This window comes from Dermochelys coriacea, chromosome 7, assembly GCF_009764565.3.
Source record: "Dermochelys coriacea isolate rDerCor1 chromosome 7, rDerCor1.pri.v4, whole genome shotgun sequence".
Lineage (NCBI taxonomy): Eukaryota > Metazoa > Chordata > Testudines > Dermochelyidae > Dermochelys > Dermochelys coriacea.
The window spans coordinates 17,836,988-17,856,577 of NC_050074.1; the positions used below are offsets into that span (position 1 = coordinate 17,836,988).

A 19,590-nucleotide genomic window follows, 5' to 3' on the forward strand; every position below is an offset into this window, starting at 1 on the left:
AATATACAGGCATTGCCTAACACAAGCAATGAATTCTTGATCTCGTTATAAGCTGTTGGGGCTTATTTTTGGCACTATTGATAAACCAAGCAAAGGCACTTCAAAAAAATCAGGCTACTGACAAGAGAGGCCACTGGACTAAATCCATTGCTGAAAAGGTGATTCCAGTGGGAGGTTGAGTGATCAGCTCTTGGTTGGTTTGTTTGTTTTGTTTGGTGCCTGAATATGAATTTAGGTGCCTAATTGGGCATAAAGTTTGAAAACTTTGTCCTTGCTCAACAACTACTGGATATGTCATTGGCATCTGTAGGGAAACATAAACCTCTTATTGGCATGTGTCTCTCCCTTGTGGGAAAGTTTCAGATAAAGGTCTGAGCAGTATTAATAGTCTTTGTACAACAAATGTTGGACACCAGCCTGGCATGCCGAAAGGAATCAGAATGATGATCATGGGCATGGTCCTGAGAAATGCAGCGTGCCCTCAACTCCCATTGAACTCAATAGGAGTCACAGGTACCCAGCATCCTGCAAGATTATGCTTTACCTCAGTACCTCACTGGGAGTCAGATCAGTACCTCACCAGGAGCTCCCAGTGAAGTAAATGGGAGTCTGTGTGGTAACTTCAACAGGAACAAGACCAAGCCCCCTAAATAATGTGCTGCTTATGACTTGATTATTATGGCCAAGCCCATGATAACCTTATTTTCCCAACAAGGCAATGCCCCGCCCCCTTCGTGAGGCAGCATCACACCTGACTGGATCACAGATCTGGTGCAGGGTGAAAAAAGTGGCTACCCCCTTGCCCGTAAGAGTAAATAAACCATATGGAACCATGGCTCTGTGCTGGCCAGTGGAGGTGACTGCATGCAAAGGGCAGGGGGAGGGTCTCCATGCAAGAGTGAAGACTGAAGAAATCCATTCTCCAAGGGGTATGTCTGAGGCCCAATGCCTCTCATGCTGTAGAACTGTGGTATGCCCCGTTGCTCAGAGGTAGTGCATTGATGCACTGTCTAGCCCTTAACGTTAAATGTTTTAAAATAATGGTTACAACATGTACGCAATAGACTGGTTTATGTAGTTGGCTACGTGGTGTACTAGGCTACTTGAGTGCCAGGGCCATGCCAATATTTCTTGTTCAACAGCTCCTGTTACAGCCACAACAAATCAAGGTAAGCCCTTCTTATTGTGCAATACCTCAACCTGAAGAGTCACAGTCTGCGTGATAAACTTGCCGTGCAGATCTTCGCAGACAACACAACTAGTGCTGTTTCTGGTAGTACCTTCAAGCCCTTTATCGCCGGAGCTTTAGATTGGATTTGTTCAGACCACAAGATCATGACTACTAACACAGGCTTTGAATCCATCTGGAGCCAACTGTATAATACTGGCAAGTACTTGGGTGTTTACTTGGACATTAACCTCAGTAAGGGTGGACGAATTGCTCTCTGTGGGCTCTGTGCTGGCTGTCGTCAGTGCATCTGTCTGGCACTGGGAGCTCTCAGAGTTCAGCCTGTTCTAGTGAGCCATATCCAGTCTTATTCACCTGCCCTTACTAGAAGTATGCTTGTTCCAAGTTTAGGTAACAGTGTTTCCCATGATCAGTCTCCTTCCTTGGTGTGCTAAACTCTTCACTTCTGATCTGTTAAATGGTACCTCATCTTTCACTGCTGCTATTTGTAAGCATGCTTGTACATAGTTAGTCAGAAAATCAGAGACCAGGTTCATGAGCATTTGTTTTACCTTATCTTGCTGTTTTCTTTGCCAGGTCTTGTTTATGGGGGGAGGTTTTTGTAATCCAGGCCCTTAAAGATGCATAAAATGGGGAAACTAAGAAGCTCCATTTCTGGGCAGGAAGTACTGCTGACTATGCAAATTCTAATACAGACAAAGGCTCCTATTATGACCAGCCCCTTCACAGGGATGCAAATGAAGAGTGACCGAAACCTCCCTTCACTCTCATGGAAGAGAAGACAACACATGCAATCTTCTGAATACAGAAGGCCCACTGCATCACTAGCCATCCAAAGTGGGTAGAAGATGAGGAGCTGGAGCCACTGGCCAGCAGAGATAACTGGCTGTGCAGAGGAAAATGCAGCACAACACGGAAGTAGTGCATCAGGCATGCACTCTACCCTGAAGTTTCTGGAAACTTTGGAGTGTATGATGCCTCCTCAGACTCTGAAGGGGATAGTGCAACTGCACAGGATTGTGCCTGGAAGGCAACACAGAAACCAAACATAAGTAGTTACTTAAGGCCTCTGTACTTCTGGGGACCTTGCAGTGCAGAGTGCACCTTGTGGGTTGACCCAGAGATCTATCTCCACCTATGGTCATGGTACCAGAGGAGAGACAAACTGTCAAAGATACTGTAAAGTGTATTTTAAGGACCCCTGTCTTAGCTAGAAGAGCCTCGTAAGTGTTAAGCCCAGCCCTGCACTTTGTCCTGACACTTTCTCTTTTGTTCCCTTTCTGCTTTAGGCCTAGGTTTACACAAGGCTGGCTTTGAGCTGGTTCACATGCCTAGTATCAAACTGTTGAAAGTTATGAAACAAAAGTACCCTAGAAAAGTTAGATATATGTTGCTCTTATCTCTGAGGCATGGAATTAGCAATTAGCTATGGCAATTAAACAAGTGGGGGAGAGGAGCCATGGGAGGTATCTTCTACTGTTTGACTGATAACCTGAGTCTACATTTGCCTAAGAATAAATACATTGTTTTCCTTAAGGAAATAGACCATCTGTTTTACATCTTAAATCAAAGCAAATGTTCATGTGGAAATGCTGAACTGCATACACCACTCATTTATATTGACAGCTCAAGATAAGAGTTAATTGAATCACCTAATATATAATTTGCTTGAGCTGAGCAGATGTGTAACCCTGATGCACAATAAGGGAGTTCAAAAAGGTTTCACTTCAAATGAGGCTGGTGTTGGCAAAGTGGCTATGTTGCCTAGAAAGCAAGTGAGAAGGTGAAACTATTTAATCTCCGATATGCTGACAAAAACAAGCAAAGTTCAAAGTGCTTATTTATCTTGTGTATATGAGGGATTGATTGACATAGTAGGGTCCACTCTGCAGCCTCACCTGTTGCAGCAGAAAAGTGCACACTAACAGGTGCTGCTGAATATTTAATTTAACCCTTGAGTGCAAACCCTGGTGTAACAAGTAGGCCTCCAGGGCTGTCTGTGTTCCAGCTAACTGGCTGCCCTTTGGGCCACAGCACTGTCTGGAATCTCCAGAGCATGGTGGCCCTAACCTGGCATGCACCCCTAAGCCTTTATGCCCTTCTAGAGTAAAAGGGTCTAGAGCAGGTATAAGGGGGTCCATCTTTTACATATGAGTTGGTCAGTCAAATCTGTTCCAGTGCATTAATGGATCAGAAAAAGGATCATGAACTGTAGGAAGTTTTTAACAAAGGGATAACATGGGGCTGGCAGAGTTAATAGTCAACTGTCTGATTGGTGATAGCTGTGTCCACACTTTTTTATGGAATGTGGATTTAGAAAGTGATTTTTAAAGCATGTAGATACCAGATCCAAATCCCACTAAAGTCAACAGAGGCTGACTTCAAGTGAGCTTTGGATCAGGCCCATAAAACAGTGTTTATGGGAGAGTAGACTTGTCCAAATATAAACACTCTTAAACAGACCAAGGCTAAGTGAAATATCAAATGTATCTCAGAACTCTTCAGCTGTCGCTGGATGTCCCTGACTCTCAATGTCTTGACCAGTATTTACTTTAACTGGCTGACATTGAACCCAAAAAACTCATGGCTTCAGTGGCTCTCCTACATTTTTATTTTTTTCCCCTATGGTCTGTGTATCATAACTCTCTTCTAAATGGGTTTTATTTAATCCTATTTACCTTTTAAATAAACAGAAGCATAGACTTTCGTATAGACTCAAATTCTGTCAGACATCTGAATCTCTCTCTAGTTGCAAACTGTACATGTCCCTGTTAAACTCCCTAATCCCTATTTTATATTTAATGCACTGTTCCAGAACTGATGTCCTCATTGGCTTCCTGCCTCACCCACAATATTTGGGGTCCCAAAAAGATTATTGGCCGGGGTAGGGTTGCCAACTTCCTAATCACACACAACCAAATACCGTAGCCCCCTCCCTTCCCTGAGGCCACTCCCTCTCCCTCCCCCACCATTCTTCACTTTCACTGGGCTGGGGCAGGGGGTTGAGAAGCAGGAATGGGTGAGGAGTCTGGCTGGGATTGTGGATTCTGGGATGGGGCTAGGGATAAGGAGTTTGGGGTGAAGGGGGCTCCAGGCTGGGGAAGGGGGGGCCAGAAGGGTTCAAGGTATGGGAGGGGGGCTCTGAGCTGGGGTAGGGAGTTGAGGTGGGGGAGGGATGTGGCTGGGGATGTGGGCTCTGGGCTGGGGATGAGGGGTTTGGGGTGCAGAAGGGAACTCCAAACTAGGGGATGGGGCCAAGGGATTCAGAATGTGGGAGGGGGCTGTGTGTTGAGGCAGGGGAGCAGGATGGGTACAAGCACTGGGCTGGGGGTTCAGTCTCTAGGGTGGGGCTAGAGACGAGGGGTTATGGGTGCAGGGGGGGGCTCAGGGCTGGGGCAGGGGATTGGGGTCTGGTCCCAGTCAGCAGCACAGTGTGGGGGCTAAGGTAGGATTCCTGCCTGTCTTGACTCTCTGCATTGCATCCCAGAAGTGGCCAACAGCAGGTCCAGCTCCTAGGCAGAGGAGCAGCAGGCAACTCTTCATATTGGTCTCACCCCCAGGCACTGCTCTTGCAGCTCCCATTGGCCGGCCCACTCAGCTGACCGGAGCCACCAGGGTCTCTTTTCGATCGGGTGCTCTGGTCAAATACCAGGCACCTGGTCAGCATAGCCAGTGGTGACTTTTGAAGAATGTGAAGAAGCGGGGGCCAATGACCATTTCAAGGCATATCTTGTGAATCCTTAGGACTGAGGGATCTAGCTCTTCAAGAACTTGTAGCAATTTTTTCTAGCTGTGGTGCATCACGAGTAATGATGGATAGATTTACAGTCTCATGTCAGCTGTGTTCTTTGCTTGCAGCACAGCAGCCAGTTTGCGCAATTATACTGCATTGCCAGCTATTTCAGCAATGCAGTTTTTTGTCTAGTTCATATCCTGAAGGCACATTAACAAGACAGTAAACTAATATTTAGGGGCAAGTCAGGTAAAATTTATTTATGATCGGGCACAGCTTAATGCATGGAGGCATTCAGTGGCAGAGGCCAGGAAAGAATTTAAGTGAGCATGAAGAGCAGAGGCCGGATGCGATGCTGAGGCTAATGGGGGAGCAAACGGACATGATGAAGTGACTGTTGGAGCTGCAGGAAAGCCAACAAGAGCACAGACACACCTCCCACCCGCTGCATCCACTGTATAACCGCCTACCCTCCTCCCCATGTTCCATAGCCTCCTCGCCCAGATGCCCAAGAACACGGGGTGGGGGGAGGCTCCGGGCACCCAGCCACTCCATTCCAGAGGATGGCCCAAGCAACAGAAGTCTGTCATTCAAACCGTTTGTTGTAGTCCTACTAACAATCCAAACTGTGGCCTTGTCCTTCCCTCCTCCCGCACCCCACCCGGTGTGTCCGCATTCTCTATTTAAAAAAAAAATGCATGGTTTCAAAACGATAGATAATGCACGAGGTGTTTACAAAGCTGACAGCAACAGTGACAGTGAGCTGAGTGGGCTCCATACTTGCTGTGGTATGGCATCTGCAGGAGAGCAGAGTTGCAGCGGAAGCTGTGGATGATGACAGTTAGCAGTCCAACTGCACTGTCTGCTGACAGCAGCACCCAGGACACAACAGCAGCAGTGACGCTGAGCTGAGTGGGCTTCATGCTTACTGTGGTTTGGCGTGTGCATGGAAAAAAGGCACAAAACTATTGTTTGACATTGCTTTCATAGGGGAGGGGCGACTGACGACGTACCCAGAATCACCCGCAACAATGTTTTTGTCCCCATCAGGCACTGGGAGCTTAATCCAGAATTCCAATGGGCAGCAGAGACTGTGGGGAACTGTGGGATAGCTACCCACAGTGCACCGCTCTGTAAGTCCATGCTAGCCACGGTAGTGAGGACGCACTCCGCTGACTTAATGTGCTTAGTGGGGACATACACAGTCAACTGTGTAAAATAGATTTCTAAAAACCAACTTCTACCTAAGAAGATCAACCTAAGTTCATAGTGTAGACATACCCTTAGTTCCTTGCATTTGCTCTCCAAGCACTCTACAAATGCTGACTTCATTGAACAAAGGAGGAAACTGACACGCTAAGTCACTTGGCAAGGGCACATGGCTCAGAGGAGACTTGCTAGCTAGAGCTTTTAACAATCTTCCTGGAAGGTGCTGTGCACAATGGGCATGCTCCAGCCTGGGGCTGAGCAGGACTTCCCCTGCAACTGCAGCTCTGGGCTGCAGTTCTGGTCTGGGCAATGGAACTGAGAGCAGGGAGCCTGTCTCACCTGTGATGTCCCTGAGGCTGTATGGGGGACAGCATACTCTTATTTTTGCAGCCTTAATGTTCTTTTAATTTTTTGTTTGTATAAAAATGGATCCTGGAGTAGTTAGAATGATTGATTATTTAGAAGGGAATATGGATGTTGTGCTACTAATGGATCTGTCCCTTTAAGAACAGACGACATATTTAAGACTGAGAGCAGCGTGAGCTGCTTTGTTTGTGTCTACAGGATGAAAGACCCAGTCTGTGTAAACTCCAGAAAGGTCAGAACTTGATTTAGTATATCTCTTTCCAGAAATCCAGGCAACACCAGCATTTACAAGAGACTGGATGTATTGGGGTATTGCTAATGAGGCATAAATGTTTTCACTTGTAGGTCACTATCCTGTCCAGCTCAGCAGGGTTTAAATACTGCTACTATCTAAAGGAAGTTTGGACCCTGTATGAGATTAGTTTAAGACCGTTCCCATGTCACATACTCTAATGCAAAGCATGGTAGTGAGATTAAGCTCTTTGGGATGGGGACACTGTCTGACTATATGTTTGTACAGAGCCTGTGGCAGTAGGTCCCTGATATTCATTGTGTCCTCCAGTGAAAAATCCTGTATCGGGACCAAAATTGCTTTGCTCACTATAAATTTTGTGAGTTAGTAACATCTTAATTTTCACACCCACACTGGGAATGGGTGATAGAGGGGTTCTAAAAGCCTAAGATTAAATCATAATTTTGGGATCAGTCTTAATTATAATTCCCGTGGGGGGAGGGAATCAACTCACAGGATTTTAAAAAAAATTAACAGTCGGCAAAACTGATCTTATTTTTTTGTAGAGACTTGTTGCTAGTGCAGACGAACTGTGTATCGGAGATGGGAGTCTGGGAAAGTTTATAGCCCTATTCAGAAATCCACAGTATCACTTCTCCATAATTTTTCCTTTAGAATTACTTCATTCTTGGCTCCTGTCGTGCATTTCACATTCTTTAAATTCATAAAGTCATATTTGATAAATCCTGCAGTGCAAAGACAGACACACAAGTTGTATTTTTAAACCTTATTGGCTGCTTTTGCTCAACAAATGAGCTCATATTTGCCCCCTTCTTCCCATTTTGAGACTAACATTTTTTGTCACTGCCTTCCCTGCACAGCCATGGACTCCCCTATATAAACTTAGTCTGTCAACTGTCGTGAATGAACAGCCTAAAGTGGAGCATGATCACACTTTTTTTTTTTTTCCTCTTCTTTTCCTCCCTTGGGCATTTATCTATTCCCCACCATGTTTCCCCTTCACCATGGAAATCATCTGCAAAGCAAAACATGAGATGTAAACTTGAGTCTCTGAATAGGGACCAAGGAAGTCTCTACAGTATACTCTGGACTATCTGAATAGCATGGGGAGGGGGGGGGGGTCAAGGATTTTGTTCAGCTAATTGAGGGCAGGAGCCAGTCGGCAGCAAGGTAGCCTCCCCTGTTACCCCCGTGTCTGGGGATTCCTAGTCTATTATCCAAACATCCTCATCTAAATCTCTTCTGGCCCCCCCCAGCACAAGACACGTAAAGTATGTCTACACTGCAGTTAGACACCTGTGGCTAGTCTTTGCCAGCTGGACTCTGGCAGCTGGGCTGTTTAATTGCAGGGTAGATATTCAGGCTCAGGCTGCAGCCCAAATTCAGGGATCCTCTCATCTCACAGGGTCCTAGAGTTCAGGATCCAGCCCGAGCCTCAATATCTCTGCAAATTTGAGATCATAGAATTTTTATCTCATATCTCAAATTTATCTCAAATTTATATCTCATAGAATCATAGAATCATAGAATATCCCTTCCAACCCTGATATTCTATGATTCTATGATTCTATGATCTACACTGCAATTAAACAAACCCTTAGCCCAAGCCCTGCGAGTCAGTCATCTGTCACAGGCCAGCCGAAGGTTTTTAATTGCAATGTATACATACCCATGGGAGATGAAGAAGGGATTCGGATAATGCAGAGGTTGGAATAACAGGGTTTTGGATAAACAGAAGTATACTGTATATCAATAAAATGAACATTAGTAGTAAGGCAGTACCGTGTATCTCAATCTTTCACTGCTTAATGGTGTTTTCTCTATTATTCAGCAACAGAAGTGAATGAAAGCTGAGGACTTGTCTCCCTGGGGAGCTATTTCTGATTATCTCCATGTGTGGACACTCCATTATTCCAGAATAAGAATGCTGCATTCTGAATTAATTTGGAATTAACTATTTTTGTCCACTTTTGGATTAAACTAATCCAGAATAAAGCACTCTGATTCTAGAATAAGAGTGTCTACACAGAGATAATCAGGAATAGCTTCCCAGAGACAAGCCCTTAGAACTACATGAAATAAGAATAGTCCCGCAAGGTGCTGATGACCCTCAGCTCCCATTCATTTCTATTGCTTTAAGAGAAAGTGCTCTGTCTGAATATGAATGTATAATAAATATAAAAACTTGCCTTTCATTTGGTAACATGAATAAATTTAAGATCTGTGTCTTTAGATTTGTAGAGGGAGCACTGGGAAGAATGTGTGGTTACTTTTTTTGCAATTTCTTTTGAACAACTAGAATGGTGAATTCTCAACATGGGAGAAGCAAATGCAAGGAGAGGGCCCAAATGATGGGTTGGATGTTTCTTAAAATCCAGTCTGTGTTAAAAGAGGCATTAGTTTTCAACCAGTGATCATTACAATTCATATATATTTATATTGCTGTAGTGTCTCTGGCCTCACATTTCCCACCTATTTGAAGAATTGTCCATATATCTAAATTCTTCTCACCCAGACATTTTTTCCTGGAAGTTTATTTCTCATGGTTAAGGCCAAAGATTATCTAATTCAGCTGTTTGCATCCCATGAAACTTAAATTAATAGACTCAAAAGCCAGACAGGAGCACTATGATCCTGTAGTTTGACCTACTGAGTAGCACAGGCCATAGAACTTTTCCCCCAAATTATTCCTAAAAGTGATCTTAGAAAAACCATCCAATCTCCATTTTAAAATGGTCAGTGATGGAGAATCCACCACAACCCTTGGTAAATTGTTCCAATGGTTAATTACTGTCTTTTAAAAAATTATGCTTTATTTCTAGTCTGAATTTGTCAAGCTCAACTCCACCATTAGATCACATTCAATCTTTCTCTGCTAGATTGAAGAGCCCATTATTACATGTGTTCCCCTCCTAGATACTTCAAATTATCCCTTAATCTTTAAGGTAAAAAGATAATGAGCTCAGTCATTATCACTCAACAATCTTGAGTTGATTTGTACATGGTATACAAGTTTTGTGATAAGTTTGGTGAAACTTAACTCATTGATAACCTCTCAGCAAGACTCAGTCTGAGATCCGTTCTTCTCACATTCACAGATGTAAGTGGTAATTCAATATCCTGTGCTAAAACTAAATGTAAAACATGCTCCTTTAGCCACAGTCTCTAAACATCTGTTTAGATTGTGCTGCATTTTAATCACATGTCCATTAAACAAATGGCCTAGAAGGGAAGGGGTCTGAAGTTTTGCTTTGATAAGAAATTTTCAGTTGTACTGATTGGTGAGCCCAACTTATTGGCCAGAAGTTTTATTTCAATGTTGTCTCAATGGTTTATAATGTATGATGGAGGTACTACAAGCTAGCACCCAAATAGTCAATAAGAGGTCTCTATCCCTTTTCATCTACATTCAAGACCAGAACTTTTTCAGCAGTCTTGCTTAACCATGAGTACTCAGTTGCCCAATGATTTATTGATGTGGAGACCTCAAACCCCACAAGGCATAGTTGTAAAGGAGTCAACATGCTTGAGAAGCGATGCACTATGGAAGAACTCAAGGCCAAGATTATATATATATAAAATAAGTAAAATCTTGAAACTTTTCTCTTTTTCCAGATGTCTGTAAGCCAGCAGCAATCAGGAAGAGGGGTGCCTTGTCTGCGATGCAGAGGGATGTGTACAGGCTTTGAGCCACATTCTTGGAGGTAATTTATCTACTGCTAGATGGGCTCTTTAAAAATCTCTCTTGGGGCTTTGTCTATATTCAGGCTTCACTGATTCTCTATGTAGATGCAAACTGATAAATGAATGTGTTGGAGGAAGGGAAATGCAGAGTTTGTGCAAACTCAGTGCTGGGGAGGCCACTAGAGGGCAAGAACCAGCATGAAGGTTCTGCCCTTAGGATATGTCTACAGTGCAGTCTTAGCTCATGCACCTACATGGTGTGTGGTTTGTTTTTTTTGTTTGTTTTTTTTTTGTCTAAACTTTCTATGCCGCACATAACCCTCAAGCATGTGCTTCTTTTTGCACTTTGAACCTGTTTGCTTGCTTGTCTGGGGGTCTGGATTGAAGCTGTTATCTCAGACTGGAACCTGCCCATTTTACAGTGAGGACACAGGAAAGGTCACTTGAATATTGATAGTCCTCCACAATTCTCCCTGAGACAGGCATATTCTTCCACAATTGACAGAATTGATTGAAGAATCCATTGAGTATCTGAGCACAAAGAACCATGGGAAATGCCCCCAGATACACATTAAGTGCAGAAATGGTGAGGACATAATGCATATAGGGCTTTTTCTGACTAATGCTTGTACTGGATTAGGCTAACCCAAGTGCTCAGACCTGGGTGCCAATCATCCAGGCTACCTGCGCAGTGTAGACATAACCCTCAGTCTCTCCACCTTAACCTGTTCTCCTCCTCCCTCTATCAGTTTAGCTAATCTCCTCCCTATACAACCCCATCCAGAAATTAAAGAAACAAGCAAAGTTGTGGATTCATCATGATGTTTGGAGATTATTGTCTTGTTCACTCTACCAGGGTGGTATATCTCCACTCCACCACCTCTGTCTTCTTTACCCTGTACGTTCTATCAGAGTAGGGACCGTGTCTCACCCAACTTGTCTAGTGCCTAGCACAGTGGGAATCAGATGCCCTAGGTGAGATCAGAGTTTTACTGCAGTCCTGGTGGTAATGAGGCACAGGGCACTTGCACAAAGTCTCTGGGATCTTGGGGAACCACCAGGCTTGGGGAGAGGCTCCAAGATGAGCTGCGGGCAGAGTGGATAGGGAAGGGAGTCTTTGCTAAGATTACCTCCTGCCAGAACCCTGTACCAGAAGTGGCGCTTGGATCTTCAGTGAATGAGGAATGACCCAAATCATACAAGCTAGCAGACAAAAATACCCTTCTACACTGACATCCCACAGAAATCTGTAACAGTTTTCCCCACCTTGATCCTAAGCCAAAGAACAGCCTTGTGTCCTTCTTTCTTAAACCACAATCGGTACCATTAGGTTTTACTGAAGGAAGCCAAATGGTATCATCACTTTATTGCTGAAATACTCCTAGATTCTTCCTGACCCCATCCTCCTGCTCTTCCCCTCTTCCCCCTTCCCACCCCCCCCAACCACCACACACACTTCATTTGCTTCTCAGTGTTCTTCAGCTTTTCAAAGTTCTCATGTACAGCAGCCAGGCTAATAGTGTCTGGTGTTTATCCCAGTATGCCTACAGTTATAATGGTTAGAGTACGTTTCCATCAGAAAAGCCAGTTTCATTTTTTGTGTTAATAACACTTGCTCCTACTTCAATTGGGTGGCAGGAGGCAATTTCAGCAGGGTGTACGAGTGATCCCAGGGCAACGATGTCATGCTTCAAAAATTCCTCAGCTCAGTTCCACTGTAGCTGTGTACAACTAAAGTAACCTTTTTGTACAATTTAAATGATACAAATTCAAAATAAAAACTATTCAGGACTGGACTCCTCTCTTCAGCCAGCCTGTGTAAACTATTGGTGGCCCAGTGTGTTTAGCTACTGTAAGGGGACTGTTGGCCCCCTTACTAACATTCAGTGGGCGTGTTTTAGTTACTAGCTCCCAGTACTAAAACGGGGGAAGGGTCGATGGGGAATCGGGACCCTGAGACTGACAGCCCCCAGGAACAATGGAGAGAGGCCAATGCTCCAGGTTAGCCTGAATGACAGGGCAGGCAGGCTAATCAGGGAGTCAGAAGGCCAGGGAGGTCCCGTCCTCCATGTGAGCTTTGAATTGCCTGGGTCAGACAGAGTGGGGCTGAGCTAAGGAGAAAGCAGGGACCCAAGCTGAGCTGGGGAGCAGAGCTGGGCCAGATCCAGAGAGAGAAGACCCTGTCCTGGGAGCAGAGCTGCAGCCCCAAAGCCAGAGGCACAGCCTGGAGAGAGCAGACTTGCCCTGGGAGCAGAGCTGCAGCAACCAGAACCAGAGGGGCTAAGAAGCCGGTCCGTTCTGGGAGCAGAGTCACAGAAGCAGCCTGCAGAGCAGACCTGTCCTGGGAGCAGAGCTGCGGCAACCAGAGGCAGAGGGTGTAGAAAATCTGCCCAGGGAGCTGGAGGCAGAGCAGCAGAGACAGTGGTGGGGCTGGGGCTGGTGCAGTCCAGAGCTGGGATTGGTGAGCAGCTGGGGAGACCGAGGGGGACCCTGGGCAGCAGGCCCAGCACAGGGAGACGCCTCAGCCAAGAGGCTCTGCAGGCCAGGCTTGGATCGTAACCCCAAGAGGGCAGGGGCGACACTGGGAAGAAGGGTCCTACCACTTAGAGCCTGAGAGTATGTGGCCACCACCAGAGCAAGTGTCCAACCCACAGCATCCCTGCAGCACAGCCAGGGCCTGAGAAGGCTTGGGACTTGCAAGGAACAGACTGTGAACTGCCCTGACATTCCAGAGACACTGTTTGTGATGTTCCCTGCCACAGAGCGGGTTGATGTGTTTCCTTTAACCTTTCCCATTTTTCGTTATTCTTTTTAAAATTAATTGTTGATTTAAATAACTTGCATTTGCTTTAACTTGTATGTAATGGTCAGTGGGTCAGAGAAGTGCCCAGGGCAGAGAGAGTGCCCCGGAGTGGGGACACCCTAGCTCCTGTCCTAGGTGACCATAGCAGGGTTGGGGGTTGAGCCCCCCAGGAATCCTGGGCCCAGCCTTGTTGGGGTTACAAGGACTCTGCCAGACAGGAGAGTGGAAGGGGAGTCTTCGAGGACAGGGAGGCCACTGGGTAAAGGAAGTGGGAGCGAAGACTCGGATCCTTTCGCTAGCCCACTTCACCGGTGTAGTGGAGAAGCCAGGAAAGTTCCCCATGATAGTGGGACTATTCCCCCCCTTACACTACCATTTCATTCTATCCAGAAAACACTTCATCTTGGGCTATTTGTCAGAATTGCATAGTCACTTCTTTACTCTGTATTTCTTTAACTGTATTCTCAGTACTAGTCAAAATGTCTCTTCCCCCCACCACCAAAAAAGCAAGAAAAGGGTTGGGGGCAGGAGTGTCTCAGATCCACAAGTCTGGTGCTCTGGAACTGTCCCTGGGGAGGACCCCTTTAGTGTGTTGGCCCTGTTAGGGTCACAATCTCACTGGAGTAAGTCCCTTGGCTTTACCGCCTCCTGGGACTGAACGTTGGAGCCATCAGCACCCCTGCTGCGCTCCGTGAGCTCCCACTCAGTGAGTGCACCTGAACTGCACACTTAAAGAAGACTTGCACGACCAAAGGGAGCAATGCACCCCGACTCTGAAAAAAAGAACAGGAGGACTTGTGGCACCTTAGAGACTAATAAATTTATTTGAGCATAAGCTTTCGTGAGCTACAGCTCACTTCATCGGATGCATTGAGCTGTAACTCATGAAAGCTTATGCTCAGATAAATTCGTTAGTCTCTAAGGTGCCACAAGTCCTCCTTTTCTTTTTGCGAATACAGACTAACACGGCTGCTACTCTGACCCCTGACTCTGGAGTGGCTCAGCCAGCTTGGTAAAAGCAGAAGGTTTATTAGATGTCTGGAACATGGCATAGAAAGTCTTTCTGTTTAATGTAGAGAACAGAAAAGTCCTTCTGGATCAGCCCAGAGCCCTCCTCCAACCCCTCTGTAGTCCCAGTCCAGAAGCATCTCCTCCTTCCAGCAGCCCCACACTTAACAACCCCTAAGGGCTCTTCCTTAAACATTTGTTCTTGTTCCTGGGCAAACATTGTCACCTGGCCCTTTGTTCTCCAGCTGGTCAAACCTGTCTGGCATCCTGCAGAGGGTGGGTCCCTCTGGTCATTCGTTGCTAGGTACCAAATGGCCAGGCAATTGTCTGGGCCCAGGCCACAGACAGCAAGGAGTCGGTCATATCTAGGTCTAGGGAATAAACCTTCTGCCCCCCCCCCCCCCCGGTCTATCTAGTTAACCATGCAGCATGTAGGGGAAATTGAGGCACACACATTCTTCATACAAAATATTATGAAATATTCTCCTCTGTCACAGGGAGCAACCCAAATTTTTCAACTGTCAAGGCTTTCAGGCTCTTTTCCTTGAAAACCCTGAAATTTACATGGAAAATGTTAAAAGAAAATCTTGTCGTAGCAAGCATTTTCTGAGGAAAAGATTCACATTTGTTCATCAGTTCTAGACTCTGGTGCTGCTGTACTCACACCTGCTGATATTGGTGGGTGGAGGGGCATGATCTGGACAGCCCTGTGACTTGGCTATCTCCATATGGTAGAATGCCCTCTTGAGGTCATGGGCAGCTGGCACAACTTAAATCACCCTTGAGATTACAGTAAGTTGTGGGGGACCATGATCAAGGGAGGATTAAAAAAGGGTCTAAGCCACTCTTGCCAAGGTAGCCCTCCAGAGCAGCACTGGGAGGTGATTGGTTGTGTAGAACAAAAATGAATTAACCAGATCCAAAGCTAAAGAGTGCATTTTTTTAAGTTAAATGATGTATCTTCATTGTGGGGAACTGACTTTTCCCTTTAATAGGCATTTTTGTATAGTGTGACTTTAAAAAGTAAACAAACTGCTTCATTCCACGTATCTAATGTGCAGATGTGACTCTAACCTAGGACCTTTTTAAGGTGATATTTGGATGATGGTGACAGAGAAGCTGAAAGCATACTAGTGATGCATCATCTTGTACAAATAAAAACACATGTTCAGCTTCACTTAGTTACATTATGGCTTCTTTGGAGCCAAGAAACAGCTGTGATGTGATTACCTGCTGTTAATAGAATGGGTGGTAATATAAAATCTGTAAGACTACACTGGTTGGGTAGAGACCTGCACAACAAGGGAAAATAGATGTTTAGCAGGCTAACTTTTTGTATTTAGATCTCCCAAAATGCACCAAATGCTCTGCCAACACATTGCAGGTGACCTACTGTGCTGTGATGATTATTGTGGACCCCATAATGTATTAATCTAGATTGCAGCTCTGCATATGTTAACCATTTTCTTTCCCTTTCTCTAGCAACCCTCATGCTAGAGGGTCCCAGTGTATCACAACAAGGAGAAACAATAATGCACTTGGTACATGCAATAATCTATACACACTCACCTAAATCTGAGAGCATTTTGTCATATATTGTAAAATGAATTAAAATATACTCCTCCTTTGTATAGAGTAAACATCTTTCAGTTCACTTGACTTAAGCACCTTGGATCCAAACTGTACATCTAATGTACTAGAAAAAGGAGAGGGGAAACCATGCAGAAAACTTAAACCTGAAATCTTCCAACAAAGGAAACAAATTCCTATTTTTCAACCAGCTTCACCCATGAGTGTGGGAGACAGTTTTCACAGGAGCACAGACTATGCGCCTTGCTCCTGCAAAGATAACCAGCTCAGATCTTGCAGCAGTCTGAACTGAATATGAAACTCCCATGCAAAAATAAAACCTTGATAACTAATCAAGCTATTACTTTTACAGGCTGGGAAGCAGGAGAGGAGTTTCTATCTCAAATACCGGGAGGGATTTACACATCCCCACTGGCATTACTGCTGTATTTATGTTAGATCTGTACCATTTTAGCAGTTCTGTCCATCTGTTCTGTGTGCCCTTGATGAAACTGTATGATCCACCACCAGTAAGCCAGGCAATTTACAAACTCAAATATCCCTCACGAAGATAGGGAAAAGCTGGGCCAAGGTGCTAAGGGTTGTAAAGTAGCAGTGTCTGAATTAATCAAACTCTAGAACCCACAGTATAAGTGCAGGTTCAAATGAAGGCAAAACGAGTTTGCACCTCTCTTCCACCAGTTTTTTTTTGTCTTAAAATAGATTTTTTTTTTTTAAATTGTGCTGTGTAATAAAATTTCTTGGCAGGGATTAGAACAGGCTGTAAATCCTACATTACAGCCTACTGCAGTTTGTATAATTCTGAGAATTTTAGTAAATGAAACTGAATATTCACTTATACTTTGGGGGGGGAAAGTGATAATACTAAATGATGGTGGCTGGCTCTCTTTGTGCTACTGTTTTTACTTTGGCATCAGCCAGTTGCAAAATAGCAGACATGTACTTGATGCTATTCAATGGCACAGCAGGAATGGGGCTTAGTGCCAAAGTAATTATACTCTGTTTAGACTTTAGCCACCTGATCCACTGCATATGGGCTTGTACACTGTAATCCAAATCCCCTGTGTGTGTGTGTGTGTGTTACACAGGCTTGGAACCCAGTGCACAACGATTTGAAAAATGCTTTTTAAACAAAACCCATGCTGTCTGTCCTTGCTCACTTTCAAATCTGTGAGGGACAAGCCAACAGGATAATGCCAAATGTCTATAGTAAATATTCTATGCACTGCCTCACTGCTATCAAGGACAAAAGTGACAAACATGGCTGGGGAAAGTGAAAATAAAAAGCTTTGGTTTCACAGGATGTTAATGTCACTCACCATGCTCCTCAACAGGTTAAAATATCTACCTTAGCAATGGTTCTCCTAAACCCTCAGTTCAGCCAAAAATAGGCTATCTCAACAGGATGTCTAGTATCAGAAATATCTTGTGTTTCTAGATATCCCATTTTCAGTATTTTTCTAAAAAACATCATCTAACCAAGAGATCTACCAGTAACACACTTCTGTTTTGAGGACAGCGTGAACAGCACTGATGTTAACTACTGAACATCTGTATTCCTCCTCTTATCCTGAAGAATGCCAAAGTGTGTGTTTGCAAATCAAAAAGAAACAATGACTAAAAATTAGAAGGCAACTTCTGTCTAGCAGATGAACAAGAATTATAATTTAAGAGTCTGTATCATGCTTGTAAAATACACAACAGTCTTCAAGATTTTCGAACTTAACATTGACCATTGTGTTTGGTTAGTGAATTCTGTATTGTTTGCTAATTTGCTTTTATAATTGTGTATTTAAGTACCGCACAGTTTCATATTTGTACATATGGAATCTCTGTATGTATTAAGTACTATTACAGATTTACAGAATGTGATATGTAACATCACATTATACAACTGTGGGTTCCTGATTTCCACACCTAAGCTGTATGAAAATCTCAGCCTTCAAAGTTCAGTTACTACTTGTTTTAAATTGACTTGCCAACTACAGAGAAGAATTGTGAATCAAAATTAATCATTGCTATTAAAGTTCTACTAAAAATGAATTTGGCCCTTTGCTTTTAAAACTATATATATTTTTGACTGCCAAGAAATAACAGTATGAATTTATAATCTTTCTATTTTTTGGTTATAATTATGACTACAAAAACACTTGCAATGAAGTATAAATTTCAATAATGGAGGCCAGAACTTTACTATTGAAAACTGTGTGGTACTGCCATGAAATTAATAATCTCTTTGAGCATCCCTTATAAACTGGAAACTTGCTGTCCAGTCACAGCAGGTTAGAAGGCACAGTTGATCAGTATGTGCTGCTGCTGCTGCTGCTCTCATCAGGGACAACAGTAAGGCATTTACAGTTTTTTGTATTCCATACCACTGCAAATTCCTTTAAGGCATATCATGCTGCCTTCCCAAATATAGTTTGCATCACAAAGCCCTTTTTGTCTTCTGTCACGATCCAATTTAATATTTAACCTTTAGTAACTTTAAAGTTCAACGCTGAGCCTTCAAAAGAGCACATGCCTACCAAGGTCCAGCTTATATCAAAAGGATGATCTCACTTGTCCCCCACAGGAAAATATGCAAGTCATGCAAATGTAGCCAAGAGGATCACAGCTTAAGTTCTGATGCAGAAGATGATCGGAAAATTGGCCGCTTGTTGTCTGACTCCAAGTATTCTACGCTCACTGCCCGGGTGAAAGGTGGTGATGGTGTTCGCATCTACAAAAGGAACCGCATGATCATCACTAATCCTATTGTGTCTCGGAAAGATCCAACATTTGACACGATAACTTATGAGTGGGCTCCACCAGGACTGACCCAGAAACTGGTAAGGATTTGCCAGTTGAGTAATATGTTCTGCATTGCGTAACAAAGTCCCTGTTGGAAACATTACCATTAAAAAGTATTAGAACCTATGGTTTCTCTTGGAGTTAAAGTTCATGCAATGGTTAGTGTAGTGCAAAAACCACACAAGTGCAGAAATAACTTCAGTACATTCAGGCTGCAACAATAAGTGGTGGCTTGTGGAAGGCTGATTTGTTTGTTTTTGGTTTTTGGGGGATGCATATGGGGGTTAGGTTCACTTATATTAATGTTTCTCCTAGAAAAGTATTTTACGAATGGAAAGTCTACCTCATTAATACAGTTAATGCCCATTGGAGTGGACAGCCTATCTCTGCTGTACATCTGGTTATACTAAATCTGTGTATCCCACATTAGTCTTTTTTTTTTTTTTTTTTTTTTTTTTTAAGCTTAAACACTTATGTTTCTCAGCTTTCTTCAGGATGGTCATAAGGAAGATGGCATATTTGTTTGTTCCAAAGCTAAACAATTGGGATGCTAATCTTTCATGAATAGATGCCTTGAATGCTTGCTGTGTTGGTCTGACTTCCTGCAAATCTAAGTGTAAGACTTACTGAAATTCTGGTAGACTTACATGAAGGTGGTTTAATGTGACAAATTTCAGGGGTCTGGGGTTTGTTTTTTTTTTTTTTTTTTTTTTTTTCAACCAACCTTTTAAACTGTATTTGACTCAATTTTTCAAAAACAAGGCCCCTATATTAAAGCTGTAAGGACCAATGCAGCATCTACATCTGATGCTGTATTTGCAAACTTCCTGTATGAGGCTCATTAAAAATGAGCTATAGTCTCAATAGTAGATGTGAAATCTCCATTTAAACAGCGGTTTGGTTTGGTTTGGTTTGGTTTGACTCTTTGAGGCCAACAATAGTGTGGGCTTAATTTTGAGGTA

The 19,590-nt window shown here is 43.8% G+C and overlaps 1 protein-coding gene across 4 annotated transcripts in view; it reads left to right on the forward strand.

Annotated features, from left to right (window-relative positions):
• Nucleotides 1–19,590, forward strand: part of LMCD1 (LIM and cysteine rich domains 1) — a 65,476-nt gene that overhangs the window by 21,917 nt on the left and 23,969 nt on the right. For all 4 annotated transcript variants that reach the window (XM_043518725.1, XM_038411233.2, XM_043518726.1 and 1 more), the window contains 2 exons: nt 10,366–10,454; nt 18,411–18,666. In XM_043518725.1, the coding sequence (XP_043374660.1) occupies nt 10,366–10,454; nt 18,411–18,666 (345 nt within the window). The remainder of the gene's footprint in view (nt 1–10,365; nt 10,455–18,410; nt 18,667–19,590) is intronic.